Source organism: Microcebus murinus, chromosome 13 (assembly GCF_040939455.1).
Source record: "Microcebus murinus isolate Inina chromosome 13, M.murinus_Inina_mat1.0, whole genome shotgun sequence".
NCBI lineage: Eukaryota > Metazoa > Chordata > Mammalia > Primates > Cheirogaleidae > Microcebus > Microcebus murinus.
The window spans coordinates 72,681,267-72,702,712 of record NC_134116.1 but is presented as its reverse complement, the minus strand read 5'-3'; the positions used below and the strand labels follow the sequence as shown (position 1 = coordinate 72,702,712).

Below are 21,446 nucleotides of genomic sequence, written 5' to 3'. Positions count from 1 at the left end.
TCCTAGCACTCTCGGAGGCCAGGGCGGGCGGATTGCTCGAGGTCAGGAGTTCGAAACCAGCCTGAGCAAGAGCGAGACCCCGTCTCTACTATAAATAGAAAGAAATTAATTGGCCAACTAATATATATAGAAAAAAATTAGCTGGGCATGGTGGCACATGCCTGTAGTCCCAGCTACTTGGGAGGCTGAGGCAGTAGGATTGCTTAGCCCAGGAGTTTCAGGTTGCTGTGAACTAGGCTGATGCCATGATACTCACTCTAGCCTGGGCAACAAAGTGAGACTCTGTCTCAAAAAAATAAATAAATAAATAAAAAGAACTTTGATTTGTTAGTAGAAAATTCAGAGGGTCAAGAAAATTAACTGAATAAAGCAGTTTATCTCATTTGCCTTTATAATTGAGATTAGGTAATTTTGGGGGCCCTTCGTATATAGATGTTGTTTTAAAATTTTTTTTTTCAATATGAAAGAACTGAAGGAAATAGTTACTTTTCTAATCCCTTTTCTCTGCCCTTTCTATCTCCTACTACACCAATATTAGCAATGAATTTGTTCCCATTTCATTGTTTAATAAAAATTACTTTTAGGTGGGGCACAGTGGCTCACACCTATAATCCACCCACTTTGGGAGGCTAAGGAGGGAGGATTGTTTGAGCTCAGGAGTTTGAGCAAGAGTGAGACCCCGTCTCCACAAAAAATAGAAACAATTAGCTGAGCATCATGGCGGCACCTATAGTCTTAGCTACTCAGGAGGCTGAGACAGGAGGATTGCTTGAGTCCAGAAGTTTGAGATTGCAGTGAGCTATAATGATGCCACTGTACTCTATGTAGGACAACAGAGTGAGACCCTGTCTCAAAAAAAAACCACATTACTTTTATTTATGGTAGCTAGCTCCCTCCTTGAACTAGATGCTAATTTTGATTGAGTTGATACATATTACCAAAAAAGTACTTAGCTTCTATTTATCTTTGGCTTAAAAATGTAGCAGCTTCAAAATAGAGAGTATTTAAGATTCTCTCTGATTTCTTAAATCTGACATTCACTTCTTTTCATGTAATTCCTGATTTAAACACTACCTTTCTAACTTAGTGAAAACAAGTGAATGTGATTGACAGTACCTTAACTTTATTTTGTCATTTTGTGCTTTTATGTTTAGGTTTGTTGCGTTCTTCTGTCAAAAGAAACTGTTTACAGAATAATTCTGAAGAACCGTCTTTGTCCTTAACCAGCTCTTTTGGGACAATTTTGGGGAAAGGTTCCAGTAATGAAAGCAGTTCTTCTAATAATACAATAATCTCTCAAGATCTTGGTTATAAAGAAGCAAAAATTAGTAAGGAAAAATTGCAGTCATTTATAACCCCAGAAACTGATTGTCTGACATGTGATCCAAAAAATAAAGAAGTTTCAAACATAAAAGAAAAGGCCTTGTCTGCAGTATGTCAACCTGGAGTACAACATTCAGAAGTAGAATGTAGTAGTATTCACTTTCAATCCCAGGAAAGTCTTTTATATGACCACGATAATACCAGCACTCTTACTTTAACTTGTACCTCCAAGGATCCTCTGTCAAACCCAGTTGTGATTTCTAGAGGAAAAGAGTCATACGAAATGTCAGAAAAATTAAAATGTAAGAATTATAAAGCTGATTTTAAATTAACCAAAAATATTCCCATGGAAAAGAATCAAGGAGTATGTCTTTTAAATGAAAATTCTAAAAATGCTGAGCTGGTACCACCTGAAAAATACGTAACAATAGCATCACCTTCAACAAAGATGCAATTCAACCAAAATACAAATTTATCAATAATCCAAAAAGACCAAGAAGAAAATACTTTAATTTCAAAAATAACTTTCAATCCAAACTCTGAAGAACTTTTCCAAGACGAGAATAATTTTGTCTTTCAAGTAACTAATGAAAGGAATAATCCTGTTCTAGGAAATACTGAAGAACTTAATGAAGCAGACCTCGGTCATATAAAAGAGCTCATTCTCAAGAACTCTACGATGGTACTATATGCAGACATAGATGACAAACAAGCAGCCCAAGTGTTGATTACAAAAGATTTGGACTCATCAGATACAGTTTATGATTTTACAGAGGACAACAGAAACAGTGTAAAGCAGCATCTAAAAATGACTCTAGGTCAAGACGTAAAATCAGACATCTCCTTGGATATAGATAAGAAAGCAAACAAAAATGATTACATGGATGAATGGGTAGGACCCTTATATCCAGTTTCAAATCACACATTTGGAGGTAGCTTCAGAACAGCTTCAAATAAAGAAATAAAATTCTCTGAACATAACATTAAGAAAAGTAAATTGCTCTTCAAAGATATTGAAGAACAGTATCCTACTAGTTTAAATTGTGTTGAAATTATAAATACCTTGGCATTAGATAATCAGAAGAAACTGAGCAAAGGTCATGAGTTTGTTTCACAGTCAGTTAATACTGTATCTGCATGTGCGCAGAGTAGTCCATTTGTTTCTAATTGTGAAAATAGTGACATACCTCCTCAGATGTTAGATTTTAATTCAAACAATAATTTAACACCTAGCCAAAAGGCAGAAATTACAGAACTTTCTACTATATTGGAAGAATCAGGAAGTCAGTTTGAATTTACACAGTTTAGAAAACCAAGTCACATAATACCAAATAATACATTTGAAGTGCCTGCAAACAAGATGACTGTCTTAAATACTACTGAAGAATGGAAAGATGTTGATCTTAATGTCACAACTAATGCCTCATCTATTGGTCAGGTAGACAACAGCAAGAAATTTGAAGGTGCAGTTGGAGTTAAACAAAAGTTCACTTACTTATTGGAAAACAACTGTAACAAAAGTGTTTCTGGTTATTTAACAGGTGAAAATGAAGTGGAGTTTAGAGGCTTTTATTCTGCTCTTGGCAAAAAATTGAATGTTTCTAGTGAAGCTATGCAAAAAGCTGTGAAAGTGTTTAGTGATATTGAGAATATTAATGAGGAACCTTCTATAGAAGTAGATCCAAGAAGTTTCTCTTCAAGTAATTATAATGATTCTGTTGTCTCAATGTTTAAAATAGAAAATCATAACAATGATAAAAATTTAAATGAGAAAAATAAATGCCAATTAATATTACAAAATAATATTGAAATGACTACTGGCACTTTTGTTGAAGAAAATATTGAAAATTACAAGAGAAATACTGAAAGTGAAAATAACAAATGTACTGCCACTAGTAGAAATACTTGTAACATAGAATCTGATGGCCATGATTCAAATAAAAATGATATAGTTTATATTCATGAAGATGCAAATGACTTGCCAGGTACTGATCAGCACAATCTTAAATTATCTAGCCAGTTTATGAAGGAGGGAAACACTGAAATTAAAGAAAATTTGTCAGATTTAACTTGTCTGGAAATTGTGAAAGCTGGGGAAGCATGTCATGTTGATACTTCACATAAACAGTTAACTGCTAGTAAAATTGAGCAAAATATAAAAGATCTGGGGATTTTTGATATATCCTTTCAGACTGCAAGTGGCAAAAATATCAGCATCTCCAAAGAGTCATTAAATAAAGTAAATTTCTTTGATCAAAAAACAGAAGAAGAATTGAATAACTTTTCCTTGAATTCTAAATTACTTTCTGGCATAAGTAAGAACGAAGTGGACATTTTACGTAATAAGGAAACAGACATGTTTGAAAATAAAATATTAAAAGAAAGTATCCCAGTTGGTACTGGAATTCAATTAGCAACCCTCCAGCAACAACCTGAATGTGAAATTGAAAAAATCAAAGAAGCTATGCTGTTGAGTTTTCATACAGCTAGTGGGAAAAAAGTAAATATTGCAAAGGAATCTTTGGAAAAAGTAAAAAATCTTTTTGATGAAAAAAAGCAATATATTGATGAAATCACCAGTTTTAGCCAAGGATTAAAGATCCAAAAGGACAGAGGAGACTGTAAAGAAGGGCTTATATTAGCATGTGAGACAGTTGAGATAACGACTGTCCCAAAGTGTGAAGAAATGCAGAATTCTCTAGATGATAATGAGAAAAATCAAGTTTCTAATACAAATACAGTGTTACCTGGGCCCTTAAGTGATCATTTGCATAGACAGTCTGAAAATCTCAAGACATCAAATGATATCTCTTTGAAAGTAAAAGTACATGAAAATGTAGAAAAAGAAACAGCAAAAAGTCCTACAATTTGCTACACAAATCAGTCCCCTTATTCAGCCGTTGAAAATTCAGCTTTAGCATTTTACACAGGACATGGTAGAAGAATTTCTGTGAGTGAGGCTTCACTGTTTGAAGCAAAAAAATGGCTTAGAGAAGGAGAATTGGGTGATCAACTGGAAAAAATAAATACTGCCAAGGTTATATGTGCAAAGGAATACTCTGAGTATTATGGAGGAAATCCTTCACAGGAAAGTGCTTCAAACAGTATTATAACTGAAAATGACAAAAATCATCTCTCTGAAGAGCAAGATTCAACTTATTTAGGTAACAGTAACTTGTCTAACAACTATTCCTGCCATTCTAATTCTTGTTATTCTCATGAGGTATATAATGATTCAGGATATCTCTCAAAAAATATAATTGATTCTGGTATTGAGCCAGTGGTGAAGAATATTGAAGATAAAGAAAACAGTAGCTTTTCAGAAATAATATCCATTGTAAAAGAAGCAAATGCATACCCACAAACTGTACATGAAGATACTTGTGTTCAGACACTTGTGACTAACTCTTCATTATGCAAAGATGAAAATACATCCACTAAATTGTCTGTATCTAATTCAAATAATTTTGAAGTAGGGCCACCTGCATTTAGCACAGCCAGTGGTAAAATAGTATGTGTTTCACATGAAACAATTAAAAAAGTAAAAGAGTTATTTACAGACAATGGCAGTAAGGTAATTCAGCCAAACACTGAGAGTAAATCTGGCGCTTGCCAAACAAAAATTGGGGCAGGTCATTATAAGGCATTAAATGATTCAGAGGATATTATTTTTTCTAACTCTGATAAAGTTGTTGATGAAGAATGTTGTATGCATTCACATAAGGTTTTTGCTGACATTCAAAGTGAGCAACTTTTACATGACCAAAGTATGTCTGGATTGGAGAAAGTTTCTAAAAAAGCACCTTGTAATTCTAGTTTGAAAACTTCAAGTATATGTAAATTTAATACAGGGGAGCTTCCCAAGTCAGTCTCTTCTACAAATGCTTGTGGGATTTTTAGTACAGCAAGTGGAAAATCCATACAAGTATCAGATGCTTCATTACAAAAGGCAAGACAGGTGTTTTCTGAGATAGATGATAGTGCCAAGCAACTCTTTTCCAAAATATCCTTTAAAAGTAATAAAGAATATTTAGACCAGTTCACAAGAGAAGAAAAAACAATGCATATCCCCCAAAATTTAATATCACCCCAAAAAGGCTTTTCGTATAATGTAGTAAATTCATCTGCTTTCTCTGGATTTAGTACAGCAAGTGGAAAACAAGTTTCAATTTCAGAAAGTGCCTTACACAAAGTTAAGAGAATGTTAGAGGAATTTGATTTCATCAGAACTGACCATACTCTTCAGCATTCACCTACATCTAGACAAGATATATCAAAAATACCTTCTCTTCCTTGTACTGATAAGAGAACTCCAGCATATTCTGTGAACTCAAAAATGGAAAAAGCCTACAGTAAAGAATTTAAATTATCAAATAACTATAATATTGAAAGCAGCTCTTCAGAAAATAATCACTTTATTAAAGTTCCTCCAAGTCTGTCTGAGTTTAAGCAAGACGAACAACAGTTGGCATTAGGAACCAAAGTATCACTTGTGGAGAACATTCATATTTTGGGAAAAGAACAAGCTTTATCTAAAAACATAAAAGTGAAAATTGGTAAATCTGAAACTTTTTCTGATGTTCCTGTGAAAACAGATATAGAAGTGTGTTCTACTTACCCCAAAGATTCCGAAAATTACCTTGAAACAGAAGCAGTGGAGATTGCCAAAGCTTTTATGGAAGATGGTGAACTGACAGATTCTGAACCACCAAGTCATGCTGAACACTCTCTTTTTACATGCCAAAAAAATGAGGAAACAGTTTGTTTAAATTCACGAATTGGAAAAAGAAGAGGAGATGACCTTGTTTCAAGTGGTAAGTGTTTATTTTTACCTTTTGGTTTGCCAATCACTATTTTAAAAGTGTTTAGTCCTTAATAGTCTTATTATGTGAGCAATTAGAGTGTTATAAGCTGAGTATATTTGTTCAGCTTTTATATGTAGTTGAGGGGAGTGTGATTTGACTTGATATCTCTGAATCTGTATACCAAGAAATTATGTTTTGAGGATCTCTTAATGCATTTTTAGAGATTATTGATATAGTTACAATTGAGAAATTACTGTTAAGCTTCAGTTTCACTAGAAAAGTTGAAACTCTTCATGTTTTAACAAAACGTGCATAGTACCAACTTGTTAACTATTTTTGCATGTATAGCAGAGGTTCAGACTCTGGCTTCACCCTACTTCTCTGAGCCTCAGTTTCCTTATCTATAAAATACCAATGACACCTCCCACAGCGTAAGTATGAGAACGAAAATGGTGTCATCTAAAGCACTGAGTCCTGAACCTGACACATAAAAGTCAGCATTCAGAAGGCCTTGGTTTGCCTGCTATTTTTCATCTAGGAGTTGGTCTAAAAACAGTATCCTTAGAATATAATATCATGATCTTAATGCTATTTGGGCTATATTCTGTCTGCCCTTTTAACTGTATATCTAACAATGTTCAACTACAATTATGTGTCGCTTAACAACTGGGATCCATTCTGAGACATGCATCCTTAGGTGATTTCATCATTGTGTGAACATCATAGAGCGTACCTACACAAACCTAGATGGGAAAGCCTACTAATCTAGGCTATTTGCTATAGCCTGTTGCTCCTAGGCTACAAATGGCACATGTTACTGTACTGAATGCAGTAGGCAATTATAATGATAAGTGTTTGTGTATCTAAACGTAGGAAAGGTACAGTAAAAATTTTATAATTGTATGGGACCATTATTATAATCTTACAGGACCACCATTGTATTTGTGGTCTGTCGTTGACAGAAATGTTATGTGGCATGTGACTGTATTAAGTTAGCTGGATGTGTATGTCTTTTTCTTATCAGTGTCTGTGGGAATAATCTTAAATAATTGAATGTATTGATTAGTTACAATTAAAGTAAATGCCAAAACTAACTCTCCAACTTCTGAGTGGTTAATCTTAAATAACTAGCTCCTTTTAAAAACCTATAGACTTATAGAATATTTGAGTTATCAAAGTCTTGTCTAGTCCCTTCATATTATCTTCATATTATCAAGAAAGATCCTGAGCCCTGTCTATTCATTCTACCATTGGTGCCTTTTGCCCTTAAGTTATCCTGGTTGCTACAGATTTACTTAATCAAGTGTTATCCATGTCACATTCTATGTAGAGTTTACTTTATGGGCAAGTGCTAAGTTTGTAATACATACCTTAAACTCTTTGCTGTCCTTTAGTGCAAAATTCTGAAGTGCATATGCTTAAAGATATTCATAATTCTTTTGTAGAAAATAATGACTTTATGCAACCCATTGTGTTCATATGCATATTGAAGTGGGTTGACCTTCTGCCTACAAAAAAACAACTCAGATTTATAAATGTTCTCGACGGTGTTACTATTTAATTTTCCTCACTTCTGTTATATATAAGTATATAGCTTAATTAGTTCCTGGTTATTTGAACAGTAAAGTGGTTTATTAAATAAGCAAACCACTTAAAATGATCTAACACCAGCTAATGCCTTGCATGGACATTTTTACTTATTAAATTCTACAAATGTATTCCTTGTAATAAAGCATCAAAAGCAAAGTACCTCAGCATGACATGGAAATGCATAACTAGGGTTATAGTTTAATCTTAGCCTCTAGAATTTTTAAATAAGAGATGTTACTAGTATTTTAATGCATTTTTGTCATTAAATATGAAATGTCCAATTTTGAATCAGAAATTTAGTTCATTACATAACAAACAAGAAGCAGTACAATTAATTAAAGTATGTGCCTAAACTATTGACACAGTTTTGCTGTCTTAATGGTAGCCAGCAACAAAGATGCCTGGCGAGTGAGTGGTAATGAATTGCGAAAGGCGTTTTCCACAGCTTGTTGAGAATTGAATATTTTTCCTTGCAAGAAGTGGTCCAAAGCGTGAAAGAAGTGGTAGTCAGTTGGTTCAAGGTCTAGTGAGTACAGAGGATAAAAGAGTTTCCAAGTCTAACTTCTGTAGTTTGAACGGCGTTATTTTTTGCAACATGTGGTTTTGCAAGAAGATTGGCCTGTCTCTGTTGACCAGTCTTGGCTGCTTAAACCCAAGCATCCTCATCACTTCATCCAATTGGTCACAGTAGACATCTGCTATAATCGATGCACCAGGTTTCATGAAGCTATAGTGGAGAATGCTAGTGCTGGACCACCAAACAGACAACACTATTAGCTTTTTTTTTTTTTTTTTGATGAAATTTGGTTTGGGACTGTGTTTTGACACTTCATCTTTATCCACCCATTGTGCTGAACGCTTGAAATTGTCAAAAAATCCATTTTCATCACACACAATACGGTGTAGAAATGGTTCACCTTTATGTTGTGACAAGCAAGGAAAGGCAAGCTTCGAGATGATTTCTTTTCTGATGCTTGTTTAATTCATGTGGTACCCATCTATCCAGCTTCTTCACCTTGCCCATTTATTTCAAGTGGTCAAATATTGTCGGAATAGTAACATCAAAAAACCTTGCTGCTAATTCACATGAAGGTTAAGATGGATTCACTTCCACTACAGCTTTCAGCTCATTATTATCTACCTTGGTCTCAGGTCACCCACATAGTTCATTTCCAAAGTTAAAAATCACCAGAACAGAACTTCTCAAACCATAGACATACTATGCATTACTTAGCCACATTCTTCCCAAACATTTCATTGATATTTTGACCTGTCTGCACTGTATTGGTTCGAAGACAGAACTCATATTTAAAACTAACAAGAATTTTTTATTTATCCATGGTTTCACAAAAATTGCTCTTAAAAAAAATTGAAAGATAATCACAAGCCAAAATGTGCATTTGAAAGAATGAGGATGTATCTTTACAATTAAAAAAAAAACAAGTGTCAAAGTGAAATGTCAGAGATATCAACTGTCGAACTTACTACTTAAGGAAATTGGACATTCCATACTTAATAACCTAATAATTTGGCAATTTAAAAAAATCTCTTACTCTAATTTAAAGGACCTATATAACAAATTCCTCCTTGAGTTTAATGCCCCCCAAGTTTATTTGAAGTTTATTTGAAGAAATTTTGGTTGACCTCATTGCCAATAAATTAGAATTATATTTTGTGCCAGTTTATTAAATAACAGCTTTTCTGTGGTATCTGGTAATATCTATTAATCCCTAGACATTATTAAATAGTGGGGGGGGGGGTGTTTGTTTGTTTGTTTTATTTAAAGAACCCATGCCATGGCAGTGAGAGCGCCAAATCATAACCATTAGACCACCAGGGAATTATGGTATTTTTAAATGGTGAAAAAATAATAGAAAGTAAATTGACACTGAAAAATGAATTTTTTCTTTCAAAGTAGAATGGTCACTATTTAAATTATAATTATTATGTATTATGACATAGAAATGTATAGCTTGAATTATGATTTAATCTTACCCTCTTGGCCTCTAGAATTTTTCAATAAGTATTACTATTAACATTTTAATGTGATTTGGTAATTAATATAAGAGTCAAGCCATATAAATTTGGTAATTAATATATGAGTCAGTACTTTAGTTTTCAAAATGGACTATATGCTTTTGAAAAATAAAATTGATGTTATTTGCTTCAAAAACATGTATGGAATTTGTTTTTAGGAGAACCCTCAATCAAAAGAAACTTGTTAAATGAATTTAACAAGATAATAGAAAATCAAGAAAAATCCTTAAAGGCTTCAAAAAGCACTCCAGATGGTAAAATTTGCTTTTTATTTGTATCTTCCCCTTCATAGATACTATATGTAATAGTCTTAAAGTTATTTTTCTCATTTCTTTTGGATGTATGTGTGGAAAGAGATTTACAGTGTGGTTTACTTGTTAAATTTATATCTTGCTTGTTTGTTAAGTGGACTTTTCCTTCATAATATCTAGCATGATGGCAAGGTAATTGGAAAATGTGAAATGATTATAAAATAATGACTTTTTATTTTACAAAGTTGTAAGAATTTAGCAAAATACTAGTATAATAATTTAAAGCTCAGATTTTAGACTGCAGTCAGTCTTTGACCCCCAGCATTCCCTAAAATCAGTCTTTCCTAAATGACACAGTGATCTCCATGTTGCCAAATCAAGTGAGCATTTCTCAGTCCTAATTTCACTCCATCTTTTAGCCACATTTGGCATAGTTGATCACTGTTCTCCAGACCACCACTTTCTCTTTGTTTTCCTTGTACTTGGCAACTCTTTCTCCTCTTATTTGCTTATTCTTTACTGTTTTGTTTCTCTAAATAGGAGAGCCCCAGGACTCTGTCCTTAGATCTCTTTTCTGCCTGAACTTCATTGGCTGCCAAAGTTGTATCTGCAGCCTTAGCCTGTCCCTGAATATCAGATTCATTCGCCACTTGATAGATCTCTCCTTGGATCTCTGATATGTATCTCAAAGTTAATATAGCTAGTATTGAACTCCTAATTCCATCCCTGTCTCAGGCCCACTCTTTTCTCTTGTCTTTCCTTTCTCATTCTGCCAGTTGATCCTATCAAAATCTTGATATCTTTTACTTTTTTGTTTCCTCATTCTCCTCCCATTGTTGGGGAACCTGTGGCCTTCTGATTTCAAGGTTCTTTTTTTGAGCACCAAAGGAGGCAAGAAAAGCTTTATCTTTCTCTACTGCACCCCTTTTAACAAAAGGATTTGTTCTATAAAAGTTGGATTCAGTTAAAAAGCAGCACTCAAGGATTCAGTAGGCCACAGGCGGCAGAACCCATCAACAAGTCCTATAGATTCTGCCTTCAAAATTATAACCAGAATTTCTTCATTTATTTTCACTTCTACCCTTACCACCCTTCTCCAACCCAATCTCATAGCTTCTATCTGATCTCCCAACTTTTACCTTTGCCTCTCCTCAGGCTATTCTCAACACTGCAGCCAGACTCATTCTTCTGGTCAGATCATGTTACTTGGCTGTTTAAAACTCTGTGGCATCTGCCGGCTGCGGTTGCTCACACCTGTAATCCTAGCCCTCTGGGAGGCCGAGGCGGGCAGATTGCTCAAGGTCAGGAGTTCAAAACCAGCCTGAGCAAGAATGAGATACCGTCTCTACTATAAATAGAAAGAAATTAATTGGCCAACTAATATATATAGAAAAAATTAGCCGGGCATGGTGGCACATGCCTGTAGTCCCAGCAACTTGGGAGGCTGAGGCAGCAGGATTGCTTGAGCCCAGGAGTTTGAGGTTGCTGTGAGCTAGGCTGACACCGCGGCACTCATTCTAGCCTGGGCAATAAAGTGAGACTCCGTCTCAAAAAAAAAAAAAAAAAACTCTGTGGCATCTATGCTATTTAAGCTGAAATCCGAAGTTCTTACCATAGAATGCTTGAAAAGAAAATATATGTAACTACTGTTCACTATATATTTGGTTTCTGAGTTTGGAAAGGGATAATTATATTAAACTATAGAGGCTTAGTTCTGAAACATAAATAAATCCCACAAGAAATAGGAACATTTTGGAATTTTCTAACTCATCTCTCATTTAATGATAAAAATTTGAAAGTTATCTTAAAGTCAGGATGGTTTGAATGTCCAGAAAAATGCACTTATTTTTTTCTGCTAATTTATTGGTTCTCAAACCTAGTATACACAAGAATTCTGAACAGGGTTGAAAACTAAAAACATGATTTACTTTTCTCAATGAGAAGTATAAGTAATTTGTAGGATAATTTTTACTGTATTTATTACCTGATAAACTATCTTTAGAACGTGTTTAAGATGTGACTCATCTTTAGGTATTAAAAGAATGCTATTAAAAAGTAGTAGGTATGTAGACAAATCTTGTCTTTCTAAAACAATTAGTTTTGGCACAGTCCTAGGTATAAGTAGATGGAAGAACATGTATTTAATTCTAACAGTGCTACTGTTGTTACATAAAATATTATCATAACTCCCCTTTTGGAATTATTTTGAGCTAGTAAATATTTAGTATTCATTTTAACATCACATCTTATTTTTTATGTTTTCAAAGATTTTTTTCAGCAGTATCATTATCGACCACATGCCATAGAAAAGTTGAGAGAATATAATGAATGCCCACATACCCACCACCTAGATTTAATAATTGTTATTTTGCTATATTTGTTTTATCTGTAATGTATAGATATATATACATGTAGTAATATATCTGAATATAGGTATGGGTGTACATATATTTTTGCTGAACCCTTTGAATGTTAGTTTCAAATTTAATGACATTTTATAATGATATAACACAGAACATTATCACCAAAGAAAATTTCCTAATATCTGGTATAATCTAATCTATAGTAGTCCTCTTGCCTTCTTTTTTAAATTTCATTTTCTGTGACATTGACACTTTAAAGTGACCAAGCCAGTTTTGTAGACAGTCCTACATTCTAGACTTGTTTCCTTATAGTATCATTTAACTTGTTCTATTCCTCATTTTGATAGAAGACTTGAATAAGATTAAGTTATGCATTTTTAGCAAGAATGCCTCCTAGAAGAGCTGTGTATGTACATTGCATCATATTCAAGATGCACAAATGTGAAATGATTTGATCACTTGGTTAGGATGCTAGCTACAAGACCACTTCATTGAAAAGGTATATTTTCTCATTTGTAATTAGCAAGTAATCTATGGCATGATACTCTGGTACTTTGAGAATATCCAGATTACTCAGCAATCTTCACTCACAATTTTAGCATCCATTGATATTTGCCTAAATTGATTATTTAATTGGAGGTTGAAAAACTGATTTTCAGATTGTTATTTCTTACCCATTTATCAGCTGGTAATCTTCAACAGGGAAGAGCTTTCTCTTAACAACTAGGAATTAACTATAGTTCCACCTAAAAAAGCAAAGTAAATACTTAATTTTTCCCCTCTAATTACAGTTTTTCACAGTAAGGCATGAGTTAATGTAATAGTCACTGTTAATGATAGCAATTTTCTTTCTCTGTTGAATAAAATTGATTTCATGGATTTTTATAATGTATGTATAAAGTTTATAGGTAAAACACATTATAAATAATGTATTTCTTTACAAAAATAAAACATGCTTTTTGATGTTCAGATCATCCCCAATTTGGAAATAGAAACCTCTTCAAACTATTTCCCAAGGGCCCAAGAGTTGTTTGGGTTTTTTGTTTGTTTGTTTGTTTGGGGGTTTTTTTTTGTTTTGTTTTGTTTTTTTACTATACACTGGTTAATTTTTGAGCACTTGCTTTTCTAAATTGAGATTTGTATGCTAGGTATGCTATTGCTGCTGGTATTATTGTTTTTGGAATGCTGAAATTCTTATTTGCTTTATCCTGTAGTAGTGGTTTTCAAACTTTTTCCTCTCAATACTGTGTACTCTTAAAAATCGATGGTCCAAAAGAGCATTTGTTTATGTGGATTACAGCTATTGATATTTATCATATTAGAAATTAAAATTGATAAACTTTAATAGTTGTAATATACATTGGTCATTTGGAAAATAATAGTTCACTGTGTTATGCAAATCTACCCAAAGTTGACAGTTTTAATATACAGTGTTAAACAGTTACTTTTATTAATGTCATTACTGATCTAATAGGGAAAGGTTAAGTATTGGAAAGATGTCAAGCTTGCAGAGACAAAGACAGGCTTCCCAAATTTCTAATTTTTCAAAAGCTTGAATTTTACCACTGGCAACAAACATTGTCACTTGTTTTTCTTATAGTTGACAATCTCATTTCATTCATTTTTGAGCAAATGTCTGCTGAATACCCAAGTCTGAATAACCAGTTTGTTACTTATTCTTTAAAGTAAAAATAGTATTTAATGAAAAAAAAACTCTAGCGCAGTTCATAACTCATCATGTAAGTTCATTTTCTTGAGAAAAATCACACCTAAATATATAGCAGAATACACCAGTAGTGCAAATGTCAATGCAGTAAATAGGATGTATATAACATCTTAGTATTATTAAGACAATTTTGACAACTTGGATTCCCTAAAACAGTTGTAGGTACCCTGCCCTTCAGGTTCCACAGATCATCCTTTGGGAATCACTATCCTACAGTATATATGTAATAATTTTAAATTTACAATAACCAGTAATGATAAAACTACTAAGGGAAATTTAAAAATTCTTTGCAGTTTTTGTCCTTAGAATATACTGGTTGAATATCCCTTACCTGAAATGCTTGGGACCACAAGTGTTTCAGATTTCACTTTTTTTTTTTTTTTTTAATTTTAAGATGTTTGCATATATATAATGAGATATCATAGAGATAGGACCCAAGTATAAACACAAAATTCATTTATGTTTCATATATACCTTATGCATATAGCCTGAAGGTAGTCTTATACAATATTTTAAATAATTTTGTATATGAAACAGTTTTAACTGTGACCCAACGTAGGATCAGGTGTGGACTTTTCCACTTGTGGAGTCATGTCGGCACTCAAAAAGTTTCAGAGTTTGCATTTTCAGCTTAGAGATGTTCAACCTGTATAATAATTAAGGATGTGTAGTCAAAGTACTCTGTTTACATGTCACTCAAAATAATTCTTTTGTGTGTGATTACTTATTTGACAATTAGATTTGTTTGTTTCTGTTTTCAATATTAAGAAATTTTTCTCATTTAATTTTACATTTGAATAAATAAAATAGCTCATTTGTCAAAACTACAGAAAGGTATACTTAGAGAGTTTGATTCTATTCCTATCACCTCCATACTATTATTCACCACCTTCCCTACCTCTTTCTCACTCTATTTTTAATGGCTTATGGTTTTTGGTTTATCCTTTCAAGATTTCTTTTTATAAAAATAAGCAAATACGTATATACGTATTCTCATTACCTTTCTTTCTTAAAAGATATGGTTTACATACCATTTGCACTGTGTTTACTGCTTGTTGTTTACTTAAGAATTTATTTAATGAGTATACAGAGATTGACCTCATTCTTTTTTATGATTACATAGCAGTTGATCATGTGGCTCAATCAGTGTATCCTCATTTCTTCAACTAATTCCCTACTAATGGATTTATTGAAGATTAATAGGTACAAGTTACATACTGAAAATGAATAATATCTAAGCTTAGCTTCTAAACCTTCATAAGACTAAATTTTCAATTTTATATTTGTATTGGCAATTAGTATTAGCTAAAGCCTTTGAGTTATGATTGTTAACATCAACTGACTAAATTTATACTAACTTCTTTGTATGTTTGTGCTGTGAGTTATTTGGCAGATAGTCATTATCAGTTTGTGAATCAAAAAAACTATCATTTACTGAGCACTCATGCATTGAAAATTTTAAAGTCTACCATTGTCTCAAATTTTTATGTAAATATTTACAGTAACATGTAATAAACATATGGAAAATAAAATCTATTAGATTTTTATTAACATATAATGTAAAACAATTTTCTTCTAGGCACATTAAAAGATAGAAGATTGTTCATGCATCACATTTCTTTAGAGCCAGTTACCTGTGGACCCTTTGGGTAAGACAAATTTAAATTTTTAAAAATTCTAATATAGTGTAGGAAAAGTCTGGTTTTTTAAATCACTGTGTCTAAAAATAATGGCACCAAAATTAAGGTAAGAAGTTAGCACTTCTCTTTTGGAAACCCTGCATCAGGATGAAATAATTCTGTACTTTGGTAATATTTTGTACTGCTGTTCATATTATTATTTCATTTTTTAGTTTCATAGTAGCTTTGCAAAGTAGAAAAACAGATTTTATTCCAATTTTATGAATGAGGTACTGAGGCTCAGAGGAATTAAGGATTGCCCAAAATCAATTAACAAAAAAGATAGCAGATATTGAAAATATCCTTTTATCTTTCCTCCCTCCCTCAATCTTACTAAAATTACTTAAGAGAATTTTTTTTAACATGTAATTCCCAAGGACAATGATCAGAGGAAACAAACAACAACAAAAGTTTGGAAGCCAAAAATATGAATAACTTAGCAAGCTTGAGAAAACTAAAATCTGCCTTAGAGCAGTGCTCCCCTAACTTTTTGGCACCAGTGACTGGTTCCATGGAAAATAATTTTTCCATGAATGGGGTGGGGAGGGTTGGGCGGGGTAGAGGGTACAGAAGTAGACCTCAGGTGGTGATGCAAGCGATGGGGTGAGGCTATAAATATAGATGAAGCCTCACTGGCCTACTGCTCACCTCCTGCTGTGCTAACAGGCCATGGACGGAACAGGTCTGTAGCCCAGGGGTTGGGGACTGCAGTCTTAGAGCAAGCAGAGAAGCTGCCCACTTTCCCCTAAAGAACCCAAGAAAGGGCTAGGCTTGCGCCTGTAATCCTAGCACTCTGGGAGGCCAAGGTGGGTGGATTGCTTGAGGTCAGGAGTTTGAAACCACCCTGAGCAAGAGCGAGACCCTGTCCCTACTATAAATAAAAAGAAATGAATTGGCCAACTAATATATATATATATATATATATATATATATATATATATATATATATATAAAATTAGCCAGGCATGGTAGCGCATGCCTGTAGTCCCAGCTACTCTGGAGGCTGAGGCAGTAGGATCACTTGAGCCCAGGAGTTTGAGGTTGCTGTGAGCTAAGCTGATGCCACGGCACTCACTCTAGCCTGGGCAACAAAGCGAGACTCTGTCTCAATCAATCCATCCATCCATACATACATACCAGAGAAAAGCTCCAATTGGCAGCAACATGTACCTCAAAAAGTGAGATAGAAAATAGGAAAATTGGTTGAAATTCTGTTTAAGAAATGTCTATATTTTGTCCCCAACAGCAGATAGGCAGTTATCTTTCTTCCCTGAGAAGACAAGAAGTTTATTCTCTGGAGAAAATCAATTGGAAGAATTCTGAATTGGGGCTAAGCTGGAGGGTGGGGATACCAGGCACAGTTGAGGGAAGGGTACTAAAAACAAAAATGGAGTAAAAATCAGTGTATCAAGCAATGAGCCTCCTTTTCACACTTAGTCTCCCAAATGTTACCAGGCAGGCCCTCTGGGAGGTAGAAGTCTGGAAGATTTTTTCCTAGTGAATATGACCAGCCCAATAGAAAAGATCTGAAAATACTGCCAGTTGGCGGTACGCAAATGGAGCAGTTTAGCTGATCATCAGACAGCGAAGCGAACAGTTGACAAGCACAGAGCTTCCAGTCAGTGATTTAGTTCTTCACTTTTAAATAAGAATAGATAATCAAGGATCACTAGTCATTGGAAGAAAGTTGCTGTGAAAGATAGTCACCAAAGTACAAAAACCAAAGCTAAAAGAAATTTAGAGGAAATATACTATGCAAGGAGAAGAAAACTTCAAAAATACTTACTAATATTCTTAAGTAATAGAAGATATTACAGCCTTAAAATAAGAACAAGTAGCTATAAAAATTGCTCTTAGAAATGAAAAGTATGATAGCACAAATAAATTAACTTAGTAGAAGTAATATATAAAAATAATGAAAGCTCCCAGAATATAGAATAAAATGAAAAGGATGAAATAAGCAATGAAAAGATAATTAGAAAAGTCAGTTTTGTGGGTCTAATATCTGAAAATACAGACTTTGGGAAGGAAGGAACTGAAGAGAAATGAAGAAAGAATTTTTTAAAAATAATTTTAAGTTTTACCAGTACTAAAGGACATGAGTTTTCTTGATTAAAAGGGCCCACTGAGTGGACACATGAATAAAAAAGCACAGTAAGTTAAGGCACATTCTTATGAAATTTTAGAATACTAGGAGCAGAGAGGAACAGTAAATTTATTGGATGGGGGGATCAAAGACAAGGTCACGTAGTTTCATGAGTCATAGTATGAATTCTTAACAATGGAATCTAGAAGATTATAGATCTTACAATGTATAATACAGAGCAATGGCTTCAAAATTCTGAGAGAAAATGACTTTCAACCTAGAATCCTAGCATTGACCAAAATACAAATTAAGTGTGAGGGTAGACACTTTTCCAGTTCAAAGCACTTTTTAAGGAAGCTAGCCAAAACAAGTGGTAAATCAGGAAGGAAGAAGATATAGGACTTAAAAAACAAGAATTCAACATAGGAGAGAGGCAAAGGGAGCCCTCAGGTTGATAATGAAGGGAGCTTCCAGAATTATAGCTGTGTTGCTAAGTCAAGAAAGGCACTTAGACCACTTTGGAACCAAAGAATAGAGAGATCCCTAAGAGAGTTTGCCTACAAGATAAAAATAAAGCAGTACCTGAGTGTTTTAATGTATTAGGAAACTTCTTGGTAAAGATGGCAGGTTAAACATACTTGTGTACTTTCTTTGCCTTCTAAAATTAGACCAAAGCAACAGTGAAGAAACTTGTACCAAAAACAGTGAAAATAAGAGAGACCACAGGAACTAAACTTTTCAAAGTGTGCAAGAGAAAACTGATTCATAGCTGGTAGTGGGTATAGCAGAGAACCAACCATTTTACACTAAAGTCTCAAAAGCTCAGGAGTTGATGCCTCTATGTATCTTCATATTTGGGTGCTAACAGAAGGAGGGAGCCGAAAAAATGTTAAAAAATATGTTTAAGAAGCAGTCAAATGTACTCTTTCACTCTGTGAAGCTGGAAAACTGCCTCTTGCCCACTCTAACAAAAGACTAGAGACTTACTCTTTAGAGTGGATACAGTAGAGGGACTTATTGGTGAACACACGAGGCACAGTTGAAAGCAGAAATAAGTACTCAAAAGCAAGGGGAATATGTTCGTGTATGCATATTGATTGTTGGTGATATCCCATCAAGCCCTCTTCCCCTACTCAATTTCCAGAATGTAGATAGTTTTTACTAATAGTAAAAACGTTAGAAATTTCCAGTCAATCAATCTACAGTATATCCTGTAATCAACAAGTTCCATCTTTGACAAAGGGCTTTCAAACAACTTTTTGGTCTTCTACTCTTAAATATAAAGACATCCAGAGACTATCAGACATCAGAAAAAGCAAAAATAAAATAACCAAAAAACTAATGAAAACAACTTAATAGGAACACTATTTTATTATTTCTTCTAAGGAGAAGAACCATTTTTAAAAATTTTTTTAAATTTAAAAAAATTTTAAATTTTTTTAAATTTAAAAAAATTTTTAAAAAAAGAACAAAACTATAATTTATGAACAGAGTGAAAAGAGGTTTTATAATATATAGCTGAGAGTTTGGATGTGAATAAGTGATGGATATGTCAAAAAATTTTTTTAAATTTTTAAAGAAATACTACCTCAAAGGAAAGCAAAAGTTGTAAAGAAAGGAAGTACAATTGTAACATACTACATGTTAATACTACATATACTTTATATCAATATAACACATTTAGCTGTGAAAAGTGTTATTTAGCCAGTGTAAATGTTGAATATTGATAGACCTCAAGTATATAACTTGAGGCCGGGTACAGTGGCTCACGCCTGTAATCCTAGCTTTCTGGGAGGCCAAGGCAGGAGGATTGCTTGATCAGGAGTTTGAAACCAGCCTGAGCAACAGCGAGACCCCATCTCTACCAAAATTAGAAAGAAATTAATTGGCCAACTAATATATATAGAAAAAATTAGCCGGGCATGGTGGCACATGCCTGTAGTCCCAGCTACTTAGGAGGCTGAGGCAGAAGGATTGCTTGAGCCCAGGAGCTTGAGGTTGCTGTGAGCTAGGCTGACGCCATGGCACTCTAGCCTGGGCAACAGAGTGAGACTCTGTCTCAAAATATATATATATAACTTGAGAAGATGGGGAGAGGTGAGAGAGAAAGTGTATGTATATGTAATAAGGTGGCAGTGGAGTTGACGAACAGCTAAATCTTCATTTTCCATAGAGGTACCACAATAGAAAAAGTTGAGAACAAGCAGTTACAGAGATGTCACTTAGACATAATGGATATAAATATAGAAGCATCTAAAGTTGTTGAAAGTGGTTGCAAAACCTTTTCTAGCTGGTAAATTTTTAAGCCCAAAGATTTGATTGAAATTGTTTTAATGTTACCTTTTCAAAGATAACTACTTGTGGAATTGTTGAAGAGTCATTGAACTGTATCTCTGGAATATATTTTTTAGCAAGCTGCATATACATATATATATTTTTTTGAATGTAGAAAGCCAGCTGATTTTTGTTTTCATTTCTTTTTATCATAACAGGTTGTAATATATTAAATAATAAAGTAAATGCCTAGTTATTTATCTGTATTACCTTAATTTACATATGAAATGGGAAAATAATGTATTTAACAAACATTTGCTAAAGCACCTGCTCTAATTACCTCATGTACTGTGCTGATGGCTATAAAAATAAATAAGTCTAACTCAGATTGCTAGTCTAGGAACGAGGCATGAAAACAAGAATTATAATGTGATAAAAATTCTAAAGTAGATACAACAAAAGTGATGTGAGAACAAAGAAAAATAGGCAGCAAATTATGTGACAGAAAACTTAATGGGGAAAGTACTTCAGAATGTGAGCGATGCTTGGTTAAAGAAGACATTGCAAATCTTGGGATTTGGTCAGAGGAGAAGGCTCCTGAGAGGAAACAAAAAGAAATAGGAGATTAGAACCAAATAGGAAGCTTCCTGTGTGTCATTCCTGATAAGCTGAAACCTAAAAAGGAAATAGGCTGTCCTTGGAAGTTTCTAACAAAAGGAATGACATAACCAGATTTGTGTTTTAGAAATAGATCAAAGCAAAACTGTTGCAAAGAGATTAGTAAGGAAGTAAAGGTCTAACAAAGGAGGTAAAGGGAAATGAGTAGGAGATCAATTCATTAGGTTTGGCTAGATTGTGATTGAGACTGGCAAATTATCTCCATTTTGATTCAAAGAGACATGTTGAGCATAACCTGCAAAGCAAACTCCTCATTCTCACAGTATTCTTCATATTTAAAAACAAAGAGTAAAAAGGAGATCAATGAAAATTTTGGGAACAGGTTTATTCATTCTTGTGCACTAGTTCTCATCTACATCACTTATACAAGATAACCATTCTAGCAATTTTCTCCCCTCTCTCCTGCATGGTTAATTTTTTATTCTCTACTGGATTATTACAATTTCCATCAGCATAAGCAGTTGCTGTCAATCTCTTATCTCAAAAAGAGCCTTTCTTGACCAGTCTAATCTCAGCTTTGCTCCCCTTAAAGCCCAGCTCATTGGAATTGTCTCTGCTTACTGTCTCTACTTCATCTCTTCCTATGTTCTCCTGAACTCATTCCCATCAGTCTTTTATCACTATCCATCAGCTC

At 33.8% G+C, this 21,446-nt stretch overlaps 1 protein-coding gene across 1 annotated transcript in view; it reads left to right on the top strand.

Moving 5' to 3' along the window:
* Positions 1 to 21,446, top strand: part of BRCA2 (BRCA2 DNA repair associated) — a 71,263-nt gene that overhangs the window by 13,421 nt on the left and 36,396 nt on the right. Inside the window, exons 11-13 of the mRNA XM_076009517.1 lie at positions 1,155 to 6,137; positions 9,914 to 10,009; positions 15,675 to 15,744. Coding sequence (XP_075865632.1) covers positions 1,155 to 6,137; positions 9,914 to 10,009; positions 15,675 to 15,744 — 5,149 coding nt within the window. The remainder of the gene's footprint in view (positions 1 to 1,154; positions 6,138 to 9,913; positions 10,010 to 15,674; positions 15,745 to 21,446) is intronic.